Genomic DNA, 25,443 nt, shown 5'->3' on the forward strand with positions numbered 1-25,443 from the left:
TAGGCATCCTTGAACAAACTGTTTTTGTCTCTCCAATTTGGCTTTTCCTTTTGTAGAGCAACGCCCAGCCAGCCCTTCGAATTTTGGTGAATAAGTAGGATGCAAAGTAGTAAGACATAATTAATAATAAAATAATTAAAACAAATAGTTGTAAATATCATGTGCTACACTAAAACATTTCTGATTTTAAATGCTGTTTATATTTCATCAATACATGGGACCAGTAGCAGCAAGGTAGACACTAAAATAAGCATAGGCCAGGTGCGGTAATCCCAGCACTTTGGGAGGCCAGGGAAGGTTGGTTAGGCCAGGAATTTGAGACTGGCCTGAGTAACAGAGCAAGATCCCATCTCTATAAAAATAAAAAATATAGTCCAGGCACAGTGGCTCACACCTGTAAGCCCGGTACTTTGGGAAACCAAGGCAGGGAATTGCTTGAGCCCAGGAGTTCGAGACCAGCCTGGGCAACATAGTGAGACCACATCTCAAAAAAAAAAATAATAAAATTATATATATATATATATATATAATAAGTATAATGTTCACTTAGAAAACGAAGTGACAAAAGCTATACAGATACTGGTTAATAACTGAATTCAGTATTGGGTGGCAGAGATGCAATCAGATACCTAATGTCTTTGTATGTGATTACTTTCTGTTTTCATTTATCTTTAATAGGCATCTTGATTTTTGAGATTTGGATTACAAATAAAGCATTAAACACTATAAACTATTAGCTTCCTGAAATAAAAATAAAGCTTGAACACCTTGGAGTTTAAAATAATATGTTTCTTTTAGCTTCTAGGCTCCTTCTCTGATTTGTATTAATAATTCACATTCATAAAACACCTTTAAACACCTTCCCCCAAGTCTAAACAATTTGGCAAAGATATTAGAGAACATCACAGGAAAATAAATTCACTCTGAAGTTCTAGGTGAGCCCTTAAAAAAGTCAGGTGAGGTGTCTGGAGTCTTCTAGGTTTGAGGGGCTTCAGGAGCAATTGCATTTCAGAAGCACCTCCACTTATACCAGCTTCTGTCACCTGAGGTTTAACCATCAGAATTTTGAGGAAATAAACATCCATGCAGCAAAATATATTGAATACTGTTTTTATGCTATTAATGTGCTAGTATTGAATACGACAGTATGCAAGGAAGTCACAGGTGCTAATTATAATAGACGCTAAGATAGAAACAAACAGTGGTTGAGCTGTGATGACGAGTCAGCCAGGAGCCCTGAGACAAGGTTAAGAGAACACCAACTATTGAATGAACTGGCACGATGGGAGGGGGCAGAAGAGGAACCCAAGCAGACGAAAGCACATGGTCAATGGCCTCCAAGGAAGTGAAGAGCTGCTTTGTTCAAGCTGCTACATAAAACCAGGTAGCTAGAAAATAATCAGCAAGTGGGACACTGGCAAAAGATGAAAGCCATCTAGACCATGTAGACCAGGGCCAGGAGCTTGGATTTTATTCTAAGTTCAATGGGAAATTCTCAGAGGTATAAGCAGGGGCCAGGCATTCTCCAAATTACATTTTGGTAATGTCAATCTTGTTGCAATACAGAGATGATCTGGATGAGATGGCTGACAGAGGAGGTAGAAAGAAGTGAATATTCAGCAAAACAATTCATGGACTTGGCAATTGATTGGCTGTGGGTCAGGCAAATAAAAGAGTTTTACAGTTCTGTTTTATTGAGCCGAGAAAAATGGTGGCCGGTGAGAACATATGCATAGAATCTGGGGTTCAACTCTGATCCACAGTGGATATGCCTGAAGCATCAAAAGGAAATAAATCGGAATTTATACGTATGACTTGGAGCTCCGAAAAGAGGAAGATCAGAGGTCAGAAATGGAGAGATACATTTGAAGCAGATGGCATTTTAGCCCATGGGAGTTGCCACAAGGTGCTGAGAGAGAAAGGACCCTGATTGAATAAGCCCTCAGGAGCCCAGACATTTGGAAACTGGGGACAAGAATAGCAGCCAGCAAAGGAGACTAAGAAGGAACCTCAAGTTAAGAAGAAGAAAATCCAGAGCTGTGTGGTGTTGAAGAAGCCAAGAATGAGGTGTTTCCAGAGGAAGATAAGGCTATTATATTTGCATGGAATGTCAACGACACACTGAATTAAGTGAAGTCAGTAAAGTATCCTTTGCTTATGGCAACATGGCAAGGATCATGGGTGACCAGAATGAGCAGTTTTGGGAGAATGTTTAGAGGCAAGAGACAGAGTTTTATGGGATGAAGAGTGAACAGAAGGGGGAGACGGTTTCTTCTAGAAATTTGGTGTGAAGAGAAAAAGAGAAATGCAGCAGTAGCAGGAGCATTCTTTAAAGACTGAGGAGACCAGACTAGCTTTATGCTTGCTGGAGGATCCTAGAGGGATGGATTTCTCAGTGATTCTGGAGAGAGATGGGAGAACTGAAGAAGGGAAGTACTTTGGAAGTGAGAAGGGCTTGGAGTCACCACAGATGGAGGAGGTGGCCCCTCACAAGAGGAAGGTCACTTCTTTGTTGTGATGGGGGATAGAGCAGGTGAATGTAGGCACAGGTATGTTTGTAGTTGCAGTGATGGAAGGGGAGAGGTGACAGATTATGGTCCCTAGAAGGCGAACACATTTTGCCCTGCTGTGCCTTCTCTGCATAGACGAGTGCTTGAAACATAGAAGGTGCTTAGGAAAATTTTTCTGAGTAAACAGATACGTCAGTCAGGACTCTCTCTCCTCAGTACACTATGAAGTTGTCCAGGTGAAGGTAGCAGGGAGGTGAGTCCTGCCTACGTTGGTCTTAGGAAATGAAACATTGGCACAAATCCAAGTGAAAGTAATAAATATATTCTCTTTTTCTATCACAACTTTACTCATCATCTAAATTCTCCCAATTATCATAACTATTACCAACATCTGAAAAGACATGTCTTGCCCTCACTATGTAAAAACTTCTAACTCATATACTTTTATAACAAGGCTTATTTCAACCTTTTTCTTTCAATCCCTTTCTCTTGGGGGGAAGAAAAGGGAATAATGCCACCGGAGAAACATAATAAAGTCATGAGGAAGTTGTAAATGCCCATTTGAAGTTTGTGATCAGTAATTTAAGAGAAATCAACCGTGTCATTTTGTTCCACAGCATTCAGTGACAGGGGAGCATACCCAAGGTCATGTTTTCCAGACCTGGATTTTTGGCAATCAAATGAGAGGATCATGAGGATCTGTGTTCTCCAGGCAGCATTTATGGTGATGGATAATGGAATCTATGAAAGGAAGGTAGACTTGGAGATGGCCAATGGCATGGAAGGAAATGTTGAGTCAGTTAATTACAAGTTTTGGTGAAATTGAAGAGTTTAAGCAATGCTCATACTTTAGCAAGAGATTTGGAAAGGTGGGAGACGGTGGTTGGAGACAGGCATCTTTGGAATTGGGATTGAATTGATGGCACAATTTTTCAGGATGACAAGGCCTGGGAAACAGCCATAAGAATAGAAGGATGAGAAAAAGGTCACCAGGATAAGAAGAAAAAACTACAAGAATAGGTTGATGGGTGGTTTATTCATAGAGGAGTTCAAGTCCCCAGAATGATGACAAAAATAGAAGCAGAAATGAAGAAAGAGCCAGAAGCTACAGTCTTCCAGGAACAAGGTGGTATGTCCAGGAGACTGGAGACAGTAGTGAAGAGGAGAGGGCATACAGCTGAACAGCACAGATCTTAGAGGAGCACTGGGTTTTGTGAGGGAGAGAGGGATCAAGCATTTAGGGACATCATCAAGGAGCCAGCAGAAAACTAGCTCCATCTCCAGCCTTCAAGTATGTGTGCATGAAACAGAAAGCAGTCCTCCTTTAAGAGGAATGCAAGGGAGATGGACCAATTTCATTTACATCAAAGAGGAGAAAAAAGTTTATCTTCCTTTTTCTGTTTACTCAGTAAAGCAGTCTTCCAAAAGGCTAATTATACAGGGGAGTTAGTTTATCATAGAGCCGGAATTCCAAGGGACATAAGAAAGAGTACAGAAGAGAAGGGAGGAGTGGAAACTGGTTCATACTGCGAAATGCGCTGAACTATCTAGAACTGAGAGTGCGTGTCTAAGAATGACGGGAAGCTTGAATGTCTGGAGTAAACAATGGTAGGCAGCATGAGGGATGCATTCTGATCTTTGGAGGGAAGTAGGCAAACAACCAGATGACCTGGCTATTCTCATCTCCAGTATGTTGCTTAGTATGAAGGCAGCTTCCTCAGCCTTTGTTCCAAAAATATTATAGGCTTGTTCATTCCAAATAGTTACAAATAGCTATAAAGCCATCTAATACAATCCAGAAAATTATTTTTTAAAACTATTTGATTCTGATTAGGTTATTGAATGTTCAGTGGAACTAACCCGTTTCATTGTTTCACCCCGTAGTCTTCCAAATAAATGACATGTCACTCTTCCCCTTGTGCTGGCCTTGGAATCACCTAGAAGCCATTATGGTTACATCAGGACTACCTAATGAGCTTCTGGAGAATGAACAGAAGGAAGATATGTGAAAATACTGAATTAGAGAAAAGAAAAAGCCCAGGGAAACAGAGGAAGAAGGATGGTGTAGGTGACCAGTGACACAGCTCTTTTCAAGGAAGTCAGAGACCAATCCCATCTATCTGAAAGGTGGGGCTGTTGGATTTATCGACTGACAGTACAACTCAAAGACAATTCCGTAGGACTAAAGAGTAAAATAATATATGACCACAGACAACCTTGCCGTTTGCTGTGAGTTCCATCAGGAGAGCATGCGTACAGGTGCTATTTCCAAAGCCTCCAGAAGTCTCTGAAGTCACTCGACTGTAGGAACACTTGTGAGCTAAACAGCTTATGTGGTACCTGCCTTTGTAACCGTGCCCTTCCTGTGGGGTGCTGCTGTGTGTTGCACATGGAGGGAGGACAAGGAAGCCAACTGGTTTTGACCTCTTTTCCAGAAGATTCTACAACCACTAAAAGTTGAGATACTTTGTGGCATCATGTCATCTGAAACATTTGCAAAAGGAAAATGCTTCATAAATTTCACTCTAGGATACAATCTGTTGCTTGTTATTTTTTTAGATGTTGTTTGACCTGCTTCCTCCTTGCATTTGATTTCAGCCATCTTGATTCTTTTTTTCTCTACACACTGAACAAGGTCCAGCCCTTTCCCTTGCCAGTTCACTTCATCGGTAGCTGACAGATGTTCAAGGATGAAAAAAAGCATTATTAGCAACAGAATGCAGAATACAAATAGCAGTGTGACAGGGGCCACCTGTTGTAACTCTCAGGCTAACCACTACCTGCAAATGGAAAAAAATAGAATGTGAAGATTACTGATAATTTAAGGAATGCTTCTTTTTAATACAATTCAAATCCATATAGAATATAGGGCATTCTCTGCATAGCAAGGAAAATGATTTAATCATAAGCTAGTGTTCCTCTATAAAGTTATTTTAGAAGTTTTTAATCCAAAGACAAAGTTCTATAATCAACTGTTTTTTATCAGTTTCTAAGAGATGACTGAGGATTATGAATTATTATTATTGTTGTTGTTGTTGTTATTGTTATTATTGTCATTCGAGTTGGAGGTTCACTCTGTCGCCCTGGCTGGAGTACAGTAGCACAATCACGGCCACTCCAGCGTCAACCTGCTGGGCTCAGGTGATCCTTCCACCTCAAGCCTTCCAAGTAGCCAGAACCACAGTCATGCGCTACCACACCCAGCTATTTTTTGATTAATTGTAGAGATGAGGTCTTGCCAAGTTGCCTGGGTGTTCTCGAATCTGTGGGCTCAGGCATCTGCTCACCTCGGCCTCCCAAAGTGCTGGGATTACAGGCTCGAGCCACCATGCCTACCCATGAATTATTTTTAATTGATAAGAAAAAAAAGAAAAAGGCAGCTTGGTATTGGGGAAAGGTGGTCTTTGAGTTATAATGTTGGATTGTGGGTCTTCTGCCCATGTGGAGCCTAGCCAAGGATTGCACTTCTTTGTGACTCCATGGTCTCATCCATCACTTCACAGACTGGACAGAGAATTAACCGAGTAGCCAAGAGTCAACACAATGGCTTGGCGTAGAACAGTCATTCCATGAACAGTCGTTCTGATCAGGACATCTCTGCTCCAGCAGAGATCGAGGGAAAGGCCTATTGAAGGAATTCCCTCTGGTGCTTTTGACTAAGACTTAACAAAAGCCAGAATTTATGGGGAAAAGCAAAGGGCGCCCAAGAGCTGCACCTGAGTGCCCCCAAAGGGATGCTCTGGAAAACACCATGATAGTTCAAAACCAACCTCCTTCCCTGCCCCAAGGACTTGAAAGTGGGCCATGCACCTCCTGGATGGCTGACATGTGTTGACTCATTTTGACAGAACATTTGCCAGTTTCCCCAGACTTGCATTTTACTTAGGATCCATGTACTTCAAATTTCTTGCAATTTTAAAATTTAGATTCTTTCTTGCTTTCTTTTCCTATGAAAATTTCCTATGCAAATAAAATATCAAGGCAAAGCAGCCTTTTCCCTCCTACAGAGGACAGGCCTTTTCGACCGTCTTTCAGTGGTGCATGATATTTAGACACAGCTCCTCCATAGCCCAACTGCTCAGGTGACACCCATCCCCAACTCCATGTTCCTTTAATGTATTTAACATGCAGTCAGCGGCCAGCAAGAATGGGGAAGTTCACTGGCCCATCTGGGGTTTGAACTTGTGACCCTTGCTTCATTACAGAAAGATATCCTACTCAAACCCAATTCTTCTAACTACCTGCAGACCAGCAAAATACATCTGTTCCATTATACTCTCCCATGACTCATTATTTAGATTCTTAAAATACAAGTTTATTGAAACATCTATGAATTTTATACTTTAAAATGAATATTTCCTGTTCTTAAGAAAATCCATGAACATACACATAAAGACTAAATAATTTACTCCCCAAATAAATAAAATATAAAATATAGCAGTGAGTCAAGGGTCTGCCTACATAGGGCATACTAATGAAATGTATTTTTGCTATAATCTGATAAAATATTGGAGAAAAATTTTTATTCTTTTCCTTAGGTGCAGAATAGTATGCTTTGTTAATATTGACATTTATTTTCAAAAGTTTTTGCCAATACTGTACAAGTCAATTTTAAATTATTTTAGTTGTTTGTGTTTGGAGTATCCATTTTATGAAAGCATATCTAGAAACCTATAAACTAGTTTTAATGATAGTCTAAAACTGTCAGCATAGTTTGACAGGTAAATAATGGCATATCTGCACATACATACACACACACACACACACACACACACACACACACACACACACACACACACACGTGCTCACTGTGCATTCCGTAGACAAACAACACATGGGTGGTTTTTATATAACTTACCACTTTTCAGCTTACCTGAGAATGGACTTTATATAAATCTAGTCCACATTACAAATTAATCACATTCCTCCAAGACAGTTGTGTTTATAAAATACTATTCAATATTGATAAGTAAAACAGCCCTTGAAAGTAATACAAGTAATATCAAGGAAACAGCGTTTATTCCCTTTCACCAATAGGGTCCATTTGTTAATTACTTTACCACTAATGCATATGTTTTATACTGAAGTAAATAAAGATATTCTGTTTTGTTTAGTGTTAACTTGTCACAAGTTGATACACTCTCAACTTTGTGCCAGTAAGTGACTAAAAGGAATCTGTGGAAATGTGGGTTATATCTTGCAGGTAACCAAATAAAACCCTTTGCTAATGGCATATATAATTACATGTCTAAATTATTTCCTTAGGATATTAAGCTTTCTACAAACACTAGCACATTATTCGTTCTAGGTCAACTATTTTTCTTATAAGTTTCACACTGTTAATAAATTAATGCTTTCAGTAGTCATATTTCAAGTGCTGTGTGTGCTTTTTAATCATCAGAAATTCCCAGGCATATATGTTAAAATATTTATCTTCCTTTAGAAAAAGAATGGTATGCTCAAGTGCTGTTGAGTTTATCATAAATAGAATAAACACAATAAAGTCATTTTTTAAATAAGTTCCTTAGCTAATGAATAAAAAGAGGAACATAGCTTTACATAGTCCATCAATATTTGAGATCACTATGAATATAGTCAGCAAGAATTTGTAAAGTGTTATTGAACTTTGTCCATAGGTTAACTTCTTCCTAGATAAAACCTATTGCCATGGTTGTAAAATTGCTTAACTAAATTAAATTGATAGGTGATCTGTTGTCAAATGAGAAAATAGCCAATTACTTAGGCCAATTTATTTAAAATATTTTTTATGTAGATAAAACTATGATGACTCTATCTGTTATTAACTCCCATTGTCATTGATTATCCTAGAATTCATTAGCTATCACTTAATGGAGTTAGATTTTATTAATTCATTCTGCAATTATTTCTTGTATACCAGCTATTAACTAGATATTAAGCCAAACTCAGGGTATATAGATACAGACAACAACAACAACAAAATAGACAATGAGAACAAGAGGTTTGTAATAAGGTCTAAAGAGCCTGGAGCAATTTAGGTCTCTTTGGACTCACCAAACGGAACCAGCCAAAGACAGACTCCTCTCAGGACATTGCCCCACAGTGAAGAGAAACTTCTTCAGAAGAGCAAAGGGGAAAAGAAAAGAGAAAAGCAAAAAAAATAAAAATAAAAATAAAAAAAAAGAAAAGAGAAAAGCCAGTTAAAAGTGTAAGAGTTGGGAGACTATAGAAAGTGAGCTCCCATATTTTTGCACACCGCTGAAAACACCAGAAAAGTCTAGAATCATAAAAAGCTATTCTGTATCCTGCTTCTTTCTAAAGTTTAGGGGAAATAATTTCCTGTGAGACTGAACAACAGAAAAGGAACAAGGTAAAACCGTAACAGGAAAGAAGTGAGCAAGGTTAAATCCCCAACAGAGTTTAAAAAGAAAAGAGAATGAAGAGCAGAATAACATCCTTATAGACAGTAAAAGAATGTCCATAAATCAGAGGAAAATGAAAATAACAATTTTAAGGTCAACTAAATTATTAATAGATTATAAAAATACAAATAAATACACATTGATATCTTCAGAGAAATAGAAAGAGAAAAGCAAGAAACTTGTAAAAATAAAAATAATAAAAAAGGTATTTGAGAGAAGTGGATGGATTTAGAAGTTAAGTGAAGAAGATCCAATATACGTATACTATAAGTTACAAAAGAAAAACGTTAAATTAGCCAGGCAGGGTGATACACTCCTGTAGTCCCAGTTGCTCAGGAGGTTGAAGCAGAAGATCTCCTGAGCCCAGGAGTTTGAGGCTACAGTGATTGTGCCACCGCATTCCAGTCTAGGCAGCAGAGTGAGACCCTGACAAAAGGAAGGAAGGGAGGGAGGGAGGGAGGAAGGAGAAAAACATTAAAGCAAGAAAACAAAGCAAGTCTAAAAATTAAATTTAGTACAAGTTTCCTGACACAGTATGCCTGTGAGAATTAATCCAAAAATGACCAGTGCCAACACATATTCTAGTAAAATTCCTGAATTTTAAAGAAAATTTAAAAATACATTGATTAGGCAAAAAGGTCAATTCCCTTACAAAGGGGGAAAAAAGAAACCAGATTATCATCAGACTTGTCCATCACACTTTATACCAGAAGAACGTAAAGTAAGACATTTAAGATACTCAGAGCAAAAATGAGAGACCAAAATTTTATATTCAGCCAAACTCATTTCCAAGTATAAGGATCCTAAACATACTGTCAGTATGCAAGAACTCAGTGAATATTTTTCCCAGAATCTCTTCCTAAACATTTGCTGGAGAACAAGCTTCAGATAATCAAAATGAATGGAGAGATACAACAGAAGGACTGATGGTTGTTATCGTGTGTGTGTGTGTATGTGTGTGTAGAAGTAAGACAACATGAAGGTTAAGAAAGAGAGCATAGATTGAAATGGCCATATGTTTTAACAGGGTAGGTACAGTATAACTATTTTTTAAAATTTAAAATTGGTGGTAGAATATGTAGAACATATGAAGGTATATTTGAAGTTTTTAGAAATCATATTCATAGTGGTTGTATTGGTATTGTTTTTCTGAAATCATTGTAGCTGTAATGTGAGACAAAGCAAATTAGCTACTATGGAATATTGTAATCCGATATCCTCTGTGTTCTTGAGAACCAGTGTGGAAGAACAGAGATACAGATGTGAAACAGGAAATAGAGTAAAAGCCTTGTAGTTCTGAAGTACCTATCCTTCAAAGTAAGAGTTGAAAAGACTTAGAAACAATGACTAACTCAGGACCATCGAACATGCCTAGCACCTAATGTATGGTCTTGACAAATACTGGATACTTCTTTAAAAAATGAACGATTCCTATCTGTGTTAGGAAATGCATAAGATTAGCCCAAATAATTTTCTATAGCAGATAGCAAGGAAGCTATTGAGTGGTATCAGGTTCGTGTGCCAAAGAGCTGAGGGTCAACTTGTGGGGACACCCATTGACCAGAGATGGGTCAATTGCGCTTCAGGAAAGATATCTCTGCAGTGGCTTAAAGCACATGTAATATGTATATATATATATATATAACATGTGTATACACACACATACACACACACACACACACACACACACACATGTTATATATATCCATGGGTTTATAAATTTTTTTTAAAAAAGAATAATCAGATATTTGATCCTGCCTTTCCTTTCAAACTATACGACTGGGTAACCAAATAATAGAAGTATCCTAACTAGCAAATGAAAACAATGTTTGAGTTAGCGTATCATTTTTCACTCCCAGTTACTGAACATTACCGACTGCTAAATATTTCAAAATGAGAGATAGACATTATAAACCTCCTGATTGAAGCACAGAACACCATCCAGGAAGTAGTATTAAGGAGGGAGGGGGAGAAGAGAAAAGGGATGGAGGGAGAGAAGGAAGGAGGGAGAAAAGAAGTTGAATCTGATGAAGGCTGTGAATCAATTATCAATTTACAGGAAATAAAATACCAAGGAACATTCTAAACCACAACATAGGGATGTAATCACCAACATCCAGACTAGAATCTTCATAGTTCACATGTCCCGGTTTCATCAACAAATAAATTGCAAAAGAAGAAAAGAAAATGGTGGGCGATGGGCTAAATGACATATTTGTAAAACAGACAAAATGAACTATAGTGTTTACAAATGAACCTCAGTGGTAAAGCTATAAAGAAAAACAAGATAGTGATTCAGTAAAAGTGGTTTCTTTTAGGAAGGAGCGAGGGTATTATGATTGTGACAGATACAAACAGGGGTTCTGGGTCCCTGGCAAAGTTTTGTCTCCTGACCTGGGTATTTATACAGTTGGTTGCCTAATAATTTATTAAGTTCTGCATTTGTGAACCTTTCTGACTCTATGTGATATTTACAAAAAGTGGAAGGATTTGGATAAGCCAAGACAAAAAGGTATGCTGAGCAATCCACTGGTGCACAGCTGAGTACCTCCGAGCAGCTCAGAAAATACTGGTTCAAATCATTCACATTTATAGGAGGAAGGTTGTGTGCAGAAACCCATGAGGGTAGGAGTTCTCGAAGAGTGTCTTGCTTCTTATGCATGTCTGATAAAACTCCCACCAGACTAAAATGCAGCATCCTGTCTCTTCTGCATTCGCAGTTCAGTGTTAGTGCAGAGAAACAGACAACTCTACTCACTAGTTTTCCCTTAAATTCATCATCTCTGGCCTCCTTGAGGCCTGAGTGCCACCCAATACTGACTTCCCTCATCCATTCCTTCTCCTTTGTTGTTCGTACCCTTTCCTTTCATCTCAAATTACCAGCACCTCCTTTGCTTGTCTGCCCCTCCACCCCTCCTGCCACCTACTCAAGGACATAGCTCTTTCTCTAGCCTAAATCATCCATTGGTCCTTCTCCTACCAGCCCTTGCCTTCAGCGTACTAACACATCATTGCTTCTCCACTTTCAGAAATCTTTTACAATCCCATAGTATCTCCAACTGCTACTCTCATCTCTGCTCCCCTTTTTCATGCAGACCCCTAAAGAAAAAGTGTCTGTGTTCACCTCTTTCTCTGAGTCTCACTTAATCCCACCCCAAAGGCTTTTGGTTCTGATTCCCCTGAAATGGCTCTTGTCAAAATCACAGTGGCATCTACATGCCTAACTTCATCCTTAATTTATCATGGCATCTTCCTCGAAGTGTTTTGTTCACTTGGCTTTTGGGATACCCACATCCTGGTCAGTTTCCACCCACCTAATGGGCTGTTGCTTCTCAGTCTCCTTTGCTGGTGTCTTCTCATCTTTCCTACAGAGGTTGGGTAATCCAATCCAGTCTCATGCTTAGTGAGGTAACACAGTCAGATTGTCATACATCTAACCTAGTGTCAAACTTTCCTAGTAATTTCAAGGATTCAGGTAATCAAGAAGCACAGGCTAAAACCAGAGAAGTCCAGGTCACCAACGCAGTACTTCTGTGCTCCTTTGGCATGTTGGCTGTGCTCTGGGCAAGATTTATATATCTAAATCTACACAGTCTCTAAGAAATTCATGGAGTCATCGCTAATGCAAAATCTCTCAATTACATAAACTGTGTCATTTTTCATTACTTAATGAAATATTTCCACTTTATCACCTGATGATTGCACAGGTTATGACATTTCCCAAAGAGCCTTACCTCATAAATTCCTAGATTTTAGTTTGTTTGCCATTAACAATCTTAGACCTCTTTCTAGTAAATGTTGCTATGTATGTGTACCATTCCGATGTTTACAAGGAGATCTGACCAGGTCATTTTTCTTTCTTTCCTGGGACCAGAAAAATGAGAAAATGGATGAGAGGCCTGATGCTAATGGCTTCAGCATTTGTATCTACACCCATACCTTTTTTGAAGCACTAAACTCGTACATGCAATTAGCTATACAACATTGTGACTTAGCCATGTAATAGATCAGCAGATATGAGCACGACAGAAGTAATGATTTCTTTTCTCAACTCCCTAACTACACCTGTGTGAGGGCGCGTGTGTGCGCGCGCGCGCGCGCACACGCACACACACACACACACACACACACACACACACACACACACTCTTTCTTCTTCCACCATCTTCTTCCCACCCCACCCCCTCTTCTATCTTCACAGGAAAATACATTAAACTCACTTGACCCTTTTTTCTCTCACACCATGCATCTGATCTGTCTGAAATTCTGTAGTTTCCACCTTTAAAATATACCCAGCATTTACTCACTGATCCTCCAGCACTGGCTCCTTGTTCAAGTCACCACCATCTCTTACCCAACACCGGAACAAGCCCTGGCCTGCTTCTCTGCTTCCTGGCTCCTCCCTGACCCTCCAGAGGGCATCCTGGACATACAGCCAGATGGATAGCTTTAAAATATTAGTAAAATTATGTTACTTCTCAGCTCAGATCTCTCCAGTGGTTCTGGTACCTTTCAGAATGACAGTCAGAGCGCTCATAGCAGCTGTCAGGGGCCTGTACATTCTAGATCCCCATGAAATCTTATCGCCCACTTGTTCACTGGATCTCAGTCACAATGACCCCCTTACTGTATGTGGAACTAACCCAGCACATGGGGACCTCGGGAGCTTTGAATTGCTGTAACCTCATCTGGAATGTGCATTCCCCCAGCCACAAAGCCTAATTTTCTAGTCTCCTTCAGGTGTTTGCTTAAATGCACCTTCTCTGTAAGACATGCTCTACTCGCCAGTTTAAAACTGGAACCCCCAGGTTCCCTGGAATTGACCTCTTCCCTGTTTATTAGTGTCCTCACTGATCACCTTTGAGATGCTAGACATTCTAAACTGTTAGTCTGGACTGTTCCAGTGTTGTGGATAAGGGCACAGATGTTTGTTTTGTTCACTACTGAATCCTCAGCCCCCAAGATAGTGTCTGGCACCTAGTAGGTGCTCAACAAATGTTGCATAAATTAATTCATAATTGGGCAAATTCAGTTGACTTGCTCTGAGTTTACATTACACGCAATGTGAGAAGATCAAAACCTTAGGGCTGCAATGAACAAGACCTTGAACATGGTCTGATGGAGTCTGGGTTTTATTCTCCAACCTCAGGTAAGCCTTTAAGGCCAAATGAGCAAGGCAGTGGCCCAAAGAAATAAAGCCAGGAGTAGGAAATCATTCTGCAAGAACAGGAACAAAGAGAAAAATGTTGTTCTTTATCATTAGTCTTCATCTAGCTGAATATTTATTGATATTGTACTTTATATCATTGATAATGATGTGTTATAAGTGCCCATCATTTAACATATAAGTATGTTCCTGAGGATGTATATGAAATAAGATGGTCTACATATACTTGATGGCAACAGTGTCATAAAATATAAAATTTTGGGAAATGCGTTTTCTAAAAACAAAAATACAAAGAGTACGCACCTCACTAGTCCATTTTGCCAGTTTGAATTTGAAGACTTGTTCTGCATTGGATCAGACCTTGTCCTCCCTCCTCTACCCTCCCCATGCACAATTTTTACTGAAACTGGTTAAGCAAGAAAAGTCCCAACACTGTCCACCATGAACCTTAATATAGACGCAATCGCTTTGAAAAGCTCATGCTGCTTTCTGGATTTTGCAGTACAACCGCTACCAGCAGTATGGGGCTGAGGAGTGCGTGCTGCAGATGGGAGGTGTGCTGTGCCCCCACCCTGGCTGTGGAGCAGGGCTGGTACCCGAGGAAGGCCAGCGGAAGGTCACCTGCGAAGGTGGCAATGGCCTGGGCTGTGGGGTGAGTACAACCCCCACCCCGGGGGTGTTTGCTGTTGTGTTTGTTTGCTTTTACAAATGAAGTGGGATTATATTTTTATTTTATTCTCATTTTCCCTTTGGATTTGGGAGTCTTTGAACTGATGTATAAAAAAAATAGATTTTAAATTCTTATATAGGACCCCAGATTTTTAAAATGTATGCATTTATTTTGAGGGGAAAGAGTCATATTAAGATTTTCTGCTTTGAGGCCAGGCGTGGTAGCCCGTAATCTGAACATTTTGGGAGGTGGAGGCAAGAGGATTGCCTGAGCCCAAGGGTTCGAGATGAGCCTGGGCAACTTGGTGAGGCCTTGTCTTTACAATAAATCAAAAAATTAACCGGGCGTAGTGGCACACACCTGTGGTTCCAGCTACTTGGAAGACTGAGGCAGAAGGATTGCCTGAGCCCAGCAGGTCGAGGCTACAGGGACTGTGAGCATGCTACTGCACTACAGCCTGGGCAACTAGGTGACAGTGTAAGATTCCAACTCAAAGAAGAAAAAAAAAGACTTTCTGCTTTGTTTGCCCTAGGATATTCTGAACCACTAGGCCAGACTTTTCAACTTTTCACCTAGTGCTCAGCTGATTCAGAACAAAAATTTATTCTTTCTTCAGACTTACCTTTAAGTAGACAGGAGTGAAGGAGAAAGAGAATCTGCCATCAGTGAGGTCTTAGTGACAATGTTTGCCTAAGGATTTCAAAACCTAAAATGAAGATTAATATGGAAACCTTGAAATATTATTGTGTCGTAAAAATAATTTTAAGTAGAAATGAGCAAAACTAATGTTGCCTCTTTGGGAAGCAGAATAAAAACCATGGAAAGTGTTTGTTCTAAGAGATCCGACCATGTGACCCGGACGGTTTCTGGAATGAATCTATGGCTGCAAGCTCCCGGCACAGGGAAAGGAAGCATAACTCAAACACAAAAAGGCTCACTAAATTATAGGTTAAAATGACGAATGGATAATAATCCTGATATTAAGTTTCTTGCAGGCTAGAAAAGGAAGGAAGCATATGTGCTTATAAGAGGCTATTGAATTTTGATGGGAAACATTTCTTTTAAAATTGCAACTTCACAAGGAGCTTTGTATGAGAAAGGGTGCTGATGACAGAGGTGTATTAGCCGGGCCTGATTTTTGGCTGAGCTCTGGAAGTCACCTACGCATAAATGGGCGCACGCTCCCGTTAGCAAAGCTTCCTGTCTGTTGTGCAGAGGAACTCATAAAACCCAGGGTTGAGCAAGGGAGCAGAGGAAGCAGAAGCTGGAAAATAATGAGAGACTATAGTGCCTCGAAGAAAAGAAATACCTCTGGATTGATGATCACTATTGCATTAGAGGAAAACTCAAGTCATGTTTGCTATCCTTTGAAATTCTGGAAATCAGACCACACTTTTCGGCCTTAGTCATCATCGTTTACTGTGTAATCTGCACTGATTGTGTGTGGTCAGAGCAGGCTGCCAGATTCTGGGATCAGAATGCTAGCAAAGCCTTTCTTTTAAAATGAGTTTTTAACTAAATGTTTTTAATTAATGGGTAAATTGTATGCTTGTGTCTCTACCTACTGCCAGTAAGCTTCCTAAAGCTGGATTTTGAGATTTGACCATTTTTTATGAGGTGGAAGATTTCTCCAGTCTACCTTCTGCATTCCGTTGTCTACCTTGATTTAAGAGCTTTGAAGGTTTTATGTGATTTTTAAGTTTTGAATATCTTTATCTTCCCTTTTTGTAATGCAAGTACGTTTTAAGTAAATAACATGTATCCCATACTTGTCACGATGACTCACTCTTGTCATCCTCGCACATTAGAAGGTCAAGGTGGGAAGATTGCTTGAGCCCAGGAGTTTGAAATATTAGCTGTGCATGGTGGCATGTCTGGAGTCCCAGATACTCTGGAGGCTGAGGCAGAAGGATCACCTGAGCCCAGAAGGTTGAGGCTGCAGTGAGCCATGACCATGCCATTGCACTGCAGCCTGGGTGAGGGAGTGAGACCCAGACTCAAAAAGTAAATAAATAACATACACACTTAAGCTCCAAATCATGGAAAATTACTTTAAAAGAGACTAAAAATGTTTTAATATCTTTGGGTTAAGAGAGTTTGGGGCAAATTTCACCTAGAGGAAGAAAGCTGTATTCTGAAAGTTTCTTCATCCTTTGGCAATTCTAGGTAACACATTTTTATTTTATTGTGATTAGTTCTGTTGTGTTGTTTTTGGAGGTGTGTCTGTTGATGTGTATTAGTTATCTATTGCTGCATAACAAACAACTCTAAATTGTAACAATTTGACATAACAAGCATTTGTCATCTCACAGAGTTTCTGAGAGTAAGGAATCACCCCATAAGTGACTTTGCTGGGTCTTTCTGGTTCAGGGTCCCCCATGAGGTCACAGATATCTGTGAGGTGCAGTTATCTGAAAGCTTAACTGGGGCTGAAAGATGCATCTCCAATATGGTTCATTCACATGACTCTTGGCAAAAAAGTACTCGGTTCTTCACTGGCTATTGTTAGGAGGCCACAGGTTCTCACCACTGGGTCCTCTTCTTAGGCCATTTGTCCCTGCAGTGGCAGCTAATGTCCACCAATGCAAGTGTTCCAAAAGAGAAAACAAAGAAGAAGCCATGGTGTCTTGTAGGACCTGATCCTCAAGGCTGCACACTGTTCCTCCCACTTTTTTCTATTGGTCATAAGTAAGGTACTAGACCCAGCTCACTCTCAAGGGGAAGAGGATTAGGCTCCATCTTAAAGGAAAGAGTTTCAAAGAATGTATGAGCATATTTCAGACCACCACAATTTGCAATTTGAAGAAGAAAAAAGAACAGAGAGAAACAATTTTCTGAAGGATGCACCTAACTTTAGGCTTTCCTTTCCCTGTCTTTTTTATCCCATTCTCCATACTCTTGCAGTTTCCATTGCTGTGGCTTTTCAGCAAAGACACATTTGACCTCATCCTTGTCCTTTTTCTTAAAATCCTAAACTATAACAGAAGGATGATAATACAACTTAAATGCTGAAGGAATGTTGTAGTGATTAAAAAAGATGTTGGGTTGGATGTCTTAAGTTCAAATCCTGGCTGCAGAAACTACTAGTCTTAATCTTTCTCAATTTCCTCCTCTCTAAAATAGACTACACAATAGTAACCCTGTATATGATTATTGTGAATACTTCAATGAGATAATCAGCATAAAATACTTAAAACAGTGTTTGGCATAGAGTAAGTGCATATTTATTTAATATTTCATCAAAAACTTCAACAATATTTATCAAAGCTTACTCAAAAGACCCAATATTTAAGGAAAATTGCTTACATGACATTCACTTGATCTATTCTTCCAAATGTGCAGAATCTACCCCTGGGTCAAACCAGATGTACAACAGAGAAATAGGCACCTAGACCTCACTATCATAGCCCTTCAGAGAAGGACTTTTCCTGGGTATTATGTTGCTATGATGCAGTTTGTTTATACTGTGGTCTCTTCACAGGAGATTTGATAGATGTGGTTCAGGACATCCTAATGAACTTTTCCATAAGGAACCATGGTTACTAGTCCTGATCTGAGTCTCAGGAATACTTATGTTTGTCTTAACAAAAGTTGTCTTTTGGACATTGTTAACAGACCAACTGATAAGGTTGAAAGTTGACTGCTAGAAAATGTGGAGCCACATTTGTGGCTACCTACAGCATAGATACCGGCCATTAACATGGGAGATTTGGAAGCTCACTTCTTGGCTTTCCATTTTTTCTTCTTTCTCTTCCCCTTTTCCTGAGTGCTGTTTTACTGTGAAATGTACATCTTTATAAGCTGCCTGTCTTTTCTGGAGTTAAGTATGGTAATAGGAAGTCATCATGTGGAAGAAATTGTGGTTAGCTATGTTGCTTCAGAGGCAGAATATGCCCCAATACATAGAAGAAGATGAATCTCTTCTTACTCTTTGCTCTAACACAATGAACAACCAAGAACAAAATAAGCTACTTCAGGTAGTAGGGAATGCCTCATCCTATATAGTGTTCAAGGAAAAGTTATTGGTAACAAAGCTCTAGAAAATTATGGTCTTGGATGTGGAAGAATCCCTAGACATCATTAACCCCAGTGGTTCTCAAGATGTAGTTTATGGGTTTATTATAAGATTCCTGTGAATCCACCTGTGCTTAATTTTTTCATCAGCTATCAACAGATACAAAAAGTACAACTCTTACTAGTAGGTATGCAGTAAATGTTTGCTTTACAAAAAGAACCTCATGTGTAAAAAGACTGAAAACTAAACTCCTAGTCACTCATAGAATTTAAAAATTATTCAGAGCTGAACACCTAGGTGTTGAGCTCCAGGCTTGCAGTTGTTCTAATCTTCTAGTCATTCCTCCCAGCCCTGTGTGCCTGGAGGGTCCTCCTCTATCTATTGTTTCTATTGTGTGTGGTTTCTATCTGAAGAAACAGGCTGCCATGTCTTTATTGATGTGGGCTTCTTTAGAATATGTGCTACAGTTAGTATTTACAACTCCACTGTTCAATCATATAGGAATGTCTATAGGAAAATCAATTTCCCACACGCTTCACTAGGCTTACTCATTACCTGAGGAACAACGTATATCAGTTAATAAGTAAAGACAAGGGTTTCCATTTAAATGATGATGTCAGTTCATTTAGGAAAGGCCTAATGGATATGTGAGGAATATAGAAAATTTATTATTGATATAAAAAATTCTTTGAGAAAAAGTACAACCTTCCAGGACTCAAGCTGAAGTGTTACACTGGTTTTATGCCTTCATATTCCTGTTCTAATTTACACTCTTGTCCTCAGTAAATCATATATTTAGAGTTGAACATTCATTGAAAGAAAGAATAAAGCCGGGCTCGGTGGCTCAGCCTGTAATCCCGCGCCTTTGGGAGGCTGAGGTGAGTGGATTGCCTGAGTCCGCGGGTTCGAGACCCGACTGGGCAGCGAGACCTCATCTCTACAATAAATCAAAAAATCAGCCGGGCGTGGTAGCGCATGCTATAGTTCCGGCTACTTGGAAGGCTGAGGCGGAAGGATCGCCGGAGCCCAGCAGGTCGAGGCTGCGGTGGCCGGGAGTGGCCACTGCACTCCGGTCTGGGTGACAGAGTGAGACTCCAACTCAAAAAAAAAAAGAAAGAAAGAATAGAATAGAATAGAATAGGATAAATGAGTGAGTGGATCTTAATAATATAGAAGTCATATGAATAAACTATCATTTTTATTTACAAATGTTAATCATTATTTACCCCAGCATTAGAATTGCTTACTTGCCTCAGCAAAGACGTCTTTAAAACATTTCTAAGTATCTTTATATACTTACACAATCTACAGCGTTTTAATTTCACACACAGTACATAACTCAGAGCACCAAAATAATACTATATTCAGAAATTCACAAAAAGTCAGTTAGGAACTTGAAAGTACTGCAGAATTTACAGAGTTTATATGTCCTATCAAAGGCTACATACGTGGCCAAGTCAAGAGTGTTATACATTCTTATATATAAAATGTCTTACTCTAGGGTGCAAGAAAATGTCATTTTGACTTAGCACAAAATATTTTTGCACAGATAGAACTCAACAAAGAATATATTTTAGGATTAAATACTAGCCTGACTTCACTCTGCTAACCCTGGATCATATTTTTACTACTGTTCATAAAGAAATTAATTGATTTCCAGAGGAATTCGTGTTATGCATTATTCTTTTTTCTAACCTTATTGCGATTCATCAGAACTATCTCACAAATTTTTATGACTCTGATGTGAAATGCTGACATGTTTAGTACTGGAAAACAGCAACAAAATATGGAATACATTATACTCACTGACCTGAGAATGCACAAAGCTATGATCATCAAACCTTGTGAGTTCCCCATAAAGAAAACATCTTTATCTTATTTCATATTGTCTCGGAATATTATATGTCTGGAAGATAATTTCTTAAAATACTGTTTGAAGTTGGATGAAGATGAAGAGTTTTCTATTTTTTAATTTAATTTAATTTTTTTTATTTTATTTATTTGTAGTCTTACTCAGTCGCCCAGATTGGAGTGCAATGGCCGCTCCCGGCCACTGCAGCCTCCACTTGCTGGGCTCTGGCGATCCTTCCGCCTCAGCCTTCCAAGTAGCTGGAACTACAGGAGTATGCTACCATGCCCGGCTAATTTTTTGATTTATTGTAAAGATGAGGTCTCACCAAGTTGTCCAGGTGGGTCTCGAACCTGTGGGCTCAGGCAATCCACTCACCTCAGCCTCCCAAAGCACGGGATTACAGGCTGAGCCACCGAGCCCGACTGAGTTTTCTGTTTTAAATGGAAAATCCAGAAACAAAATTTAACAACTGCAAAAAACAAAACAAAGAAAAAAACCTCACTATATTTAAATCAAAATAGGAGATCTTTAAAAATCATATTACTGACCATAAGTTTGAGGAGAGAGAATTCCTTAAAACATCTAACAGCCACTCCCTTTTTTAAGAAATAGTGCGTTGTGTGTTCAGAGGCAGATTTATCAGCGAAGGTTTGATGCATTCACCTTGAGTTCCTCACCTGTATGGGCCCCTTCCAAGTCCTCTTAAACAAGATCATCTTCTTGCACTGTTTTCCTTAAAAAGAGTTTCACAAGTTATATAAACTAAAGCTGCAAAGCCTCCATCAAACATGGTTCTAGACCTGTGCAAGCATAGGATAGGAAGTACTTTGTCCAAATAAATGTACATATGTTTTGGTGAAAATGATGATTTTGAACCATTTATAATAACAGCAATAATCTATTACTGAAGATTTTAGTGAAATGAGAGACTCAACTTCATTTTCAACCTTTATGTGGGAATAAGTTGATGAAGACTAGGGGTGATGACACCTACTCAAAGATCTAACTAATTATTGAGTTAAAAGACCTAAGGTGACAAATAGAAGTGGAGCCCTTTTCTCTAGTAGGCAGAGTTCAGAAAGCAAGCTGATGGTCAGTATTTACTAATAAAAGAAAAATAAATTAAAAAGGCTATTTTTTCTATTCTTTAAGGCAATTTCAATTTATTTTTATAAAAATACATAGTTTAGTAAAAATTATGCTGAAACTATATTGCATTCTCTCTCTCTCTCTCTCTCTCTCTCTCCTCTCAAGACGAGAGATTAAAATCTAGGCTCAAAATGTCTGTGAGTTACATCATGATGTTTTCAAGGAGATGCCAAAAAGAGCAGAAATTTCTCATGATGGCTAACTATGGTTCACGAGTATTAAGTGCCAGCCTGTCCTTGTCCCTTGCTTGCCTCCACCGTCTGCTCTTCAGCACTTGAAAAGTGAACTCTTAACTTGTTGGCACATTATTCTTTAATATACAAGATGTTCCTCATGAAAAAGCATTTGAAAAAGAAAGTTAATGTTATGAAATGTCAAAAATATGGATTCTGTGTTTATTTGACATGTGTCCAAAAATCTAATTTAAACTCTAAAATCAGCTTGTTTGCAGATTGAAAATAAGCCTCGCTAGACTTTTTGCCTGTGAGACAGCTTGAAACACAAAGATGGAAAGCTTTGGAGAGTATTTATTTTAATTAAAGAAACCGTTCACAAATGTACAAACAAGTTCTGCATAGCATGCCTCTGGAAAGCCTTATCAATTGGCAGATGTTCCTCGAAAGTGTTCTGTGGTTTGAGGAACAGTTCATCCTTGATGAATACCTCCACCACAGCTGAAAATCTGAGTACACCTTTGGACTCCCAAAAACTTAACTACTAATAGCCTATTGTTGATCAGAAGTCTTACAGATAGCATTAACAGTCAATTAGCACTCATTTTGTGTGTTATATGTATTATATGCTGTATTCATGTAATAAAACAAGCTACAGAAAAGCAAATGTTATTGTGAAAATCCTAAGGAAGAGAATATGCATTTATATTCATTAAGTGGGGTGGCGAGTTGTAAAGGTCTTTGTCCTTGTCATCATCATGCTCAGTAAGCTGAAAAAGAGGCGGAAGAAGAGCATTTGGTCTTGCTGCCTCAGGGATGGCAAAGGTGGGGGGGAAAATCCATGTATAAGTAGACCCGTGCGGTTCAAACCTGTGTTGTTTTAGAGAATCAATTTTGTGGCAAATAGATTGGAGAGCGCTTCATTAGCTTTCTGAGCTTTACAGCCCAGAAAACAGATATCTGAAAATAGCATTGTTTCTGTGCATTTGTTTTGATCTTGCTCTGGCCTCCGTTTAGGGCTGTACTGCCCAACATGGCAGTCTCTATCCACCTATGATTACTTAAGCTGAAATTCAAGAAAATTAAAAATTCAGTTCCTCAGCCATGATAGGAACACTTCGATTGCTTGGTGGCCACATGTGGCAAGTGGCCATTGTATTGAACAGTGCAGATATAGCCCATTTTCATCACTGCAGAAAGTTCTATTGGACAGCTCTGGTCTGGAGAAAGACTAGGGTATCCACCCAAGGAGTAGAACTTGCAAACTCGAGGTTTTCTGTGTGTCCTACACAAGCACTTTGACCTCTCTTGTTACAATTAAGGAGAAAAAATTCTTTCCAGAAATAAAGCAATATATTCAGTACTAAAATATAGAGCAGCATTTTCCAGTGTAAGATCATGCAACAGAGGTTCCAAAGAATGTTACCAGAAGCAGGGTTGGAGAAAGGGGAGACAGAAAGATGGGACAGAGATCTATAAACAAGTAGATGGAGGTACCAGCTAAGCTAAATTAAAGCAGTTTCTTTCCTGTACGACTTAAAGCTTTTAATATGCAAACATGCATCATGCTTGAACAAATGTAAAACCAAAAGCAGCATTCCCTAAATCTGTAGAGCAAGTGCTATCTTTTGTGTGGTTCATAGGACAGGTGTTTCGTGAAACAACTTGGGAATCAGATAATTTGCTTTAATCTTTCTAATACATAGTGCTGAATAGCAGACAAGACAAGCTGGTGAAATCTAAAACTCATTACCCCACAATATTTCCTTTTTGTAGATAACTAATAAAACTATGATTTTTAAATTGTATGGTATATGTGTCTCAAATGTGGTTTTGACTACTGTACATTTTTATAGTAAATTTTTTAATCTCTAAAATGGCCATCACTACATATTTTTATGGGTTTAAGATCAATTAGAGAAGATAGGATGCAATTTTATGATTGTGTTGGTTAGTAACTCATTTTCCAATACACCCTGTTAAATGAATGAGAGATTTTAAAATTTCATAGCATAAATTATATTATGGTAAATAAAATATTTTCACAGGGTGAATGTCAATATATGTCAATCTCATAAAATGTTACTGCATAGGGTGTTATGGTGATAGCAAGGGAATCGTGACATTTAGATTTTTGTTTTTGTTTTCTGTGCTTGAAGAAATGCTTCCACACAGGGACAGGAGCAATCATATGATGTAGCACTTAGTCCCACCCAGCTGGTACTGACCTGGGGGCTTCTCACAAGGTGATCGGTTTAAGTCTCCCTCACCTCCCACATTCTGAATAGTGAACCCTCTCTTCCTCTTTCCAGCATCATCTTGTAATCGATAAAAATTTGGAAACAATCAAAAGTTCAATAATATTGTAGTGGTTAAATATGTTGACAGACCCATACAGTGGAAAAAATACTCTGAGGTCAGTCTGTGTACTACAATGGAACAATTTTTAGTTTACAGAATGAAGTGAAAAGAGCAAGAAAAACAAGGTCAGTGCTCATGAACGTATAAACTATTTTCCAGAAAGAATTACAGAAACCCCATTAACAGTGACTGCCTTTGGTTACAGGAAGTGACAAAGAAAGCTTTTACTTTTCAGTTTTTAACCTTCTTTAAAGTGTGAGGTCTCTAAACATGTAGAGAACTTTTACATTTTTATAAAATAAGGGACTGTCTGAGTTTATTAACTACTTTTTTCCCCCATAATATAACTTATTGTACTTAGCTTCAACAACAACAACAACAACAAAACTTAGTAATGTTGCTTGTTAAAAATAAAGGCAAGTGACCAATAATTAAAATTGGTAGAATGTTACACCATTTCAGACAGAGTGTTTCTTTGAGGTTAAATTACGGAGAAGAAAACACATTTTTCACTGGCAGAGTCCAAGGCCATGAAAACCAACTCCTCAAAGCCTCGTCTCTGCTCTGGAAGAAGCCAGGCATGCAGGTGGTCTGTCTGGGCATTCTTTCAAACCTGTAATTTGCACAGAGAACAATTCTCTGGTCATACCCGTTTAGCTGAATGACATAGTTTTCTTTAAATGGGAGTGAAGTCCACTGGGAAATTTACTTTGTGTTCTCAATACTGGTTCTATGAACTATTTCACCAAATGTATTGAGCAGCCAATGCAAATAGGTGAACTTTTTTATACGTGATTTTTTTTTTTTTTTTTGAGTTGGAATCTAACTCGGTTGCTGGCTACTCCCAGCCACTGCAGCCTTGACCTGCTGGGCTCCGGCAATCCTTCTGCCTCAGCCTTCCAAGTAGCTGGAACTACAGGCGTGCACTACCATACCCGGCTAATTTTTTGATTTATTGTAGAGATAAGGTCTCACCAAGTTGCCCAGGCGGGTCTCAAACCCGTGGGCTCAGGCAATCCACTCACCTCAGCCTCCCAAGGCGTGGGATTACAGGCTGAGCCACCAAACCCGGCTATATGTAATTTGTAAATAGCTTAAGGAATTCCTAAATTATAAGAAAATATATCCAATGCAGCTTTGTACAT

The 25,443-nt window shown here is 38.9% G+C and overlaps 1 protein-coding gene across 2 annotated transcripts in view; it reads left to right on the plus strand.

Annotated features, from left to right (window-relative positions):
* The window catches only part of PRKN (parkin RBR E3 ubiquitin protein ligase), a 432,771-nt gene that overhangs the window by 229,983 nt on the left and 177,345 nt on the right, over positions 1-25,443 (plus strand). For both annotated transcript variants that reach the window (XM_021713409.1, XM_021713410.1), the window contains one exon: positions 14,581-14,730. In XM_021713409.1, the coding sequence (XP_021569084.1) occupies positions 14,581-14,730 (150 nt within the window). The remainder of the gene's footprint in view (positions 1-14,580; positions 14,731-25,443) is intronic.

Source organism: Carlito syrichta, unplaced genomic scaffold (assembly GCF_000164805.1).
Source record: "Carlito syrichta isolate Samal-C Ts95f unplaced genomic scaffold, Tarsius_syrichta-2.0.1 Scaffold304521, whole genome shotgun sequence".
Taxonomy (NCBI): Eukaryota; Metazoa; Chordata; class Mammalia; order Primates; family Tarsiidae; genus Carlito; species Carlito syrichta.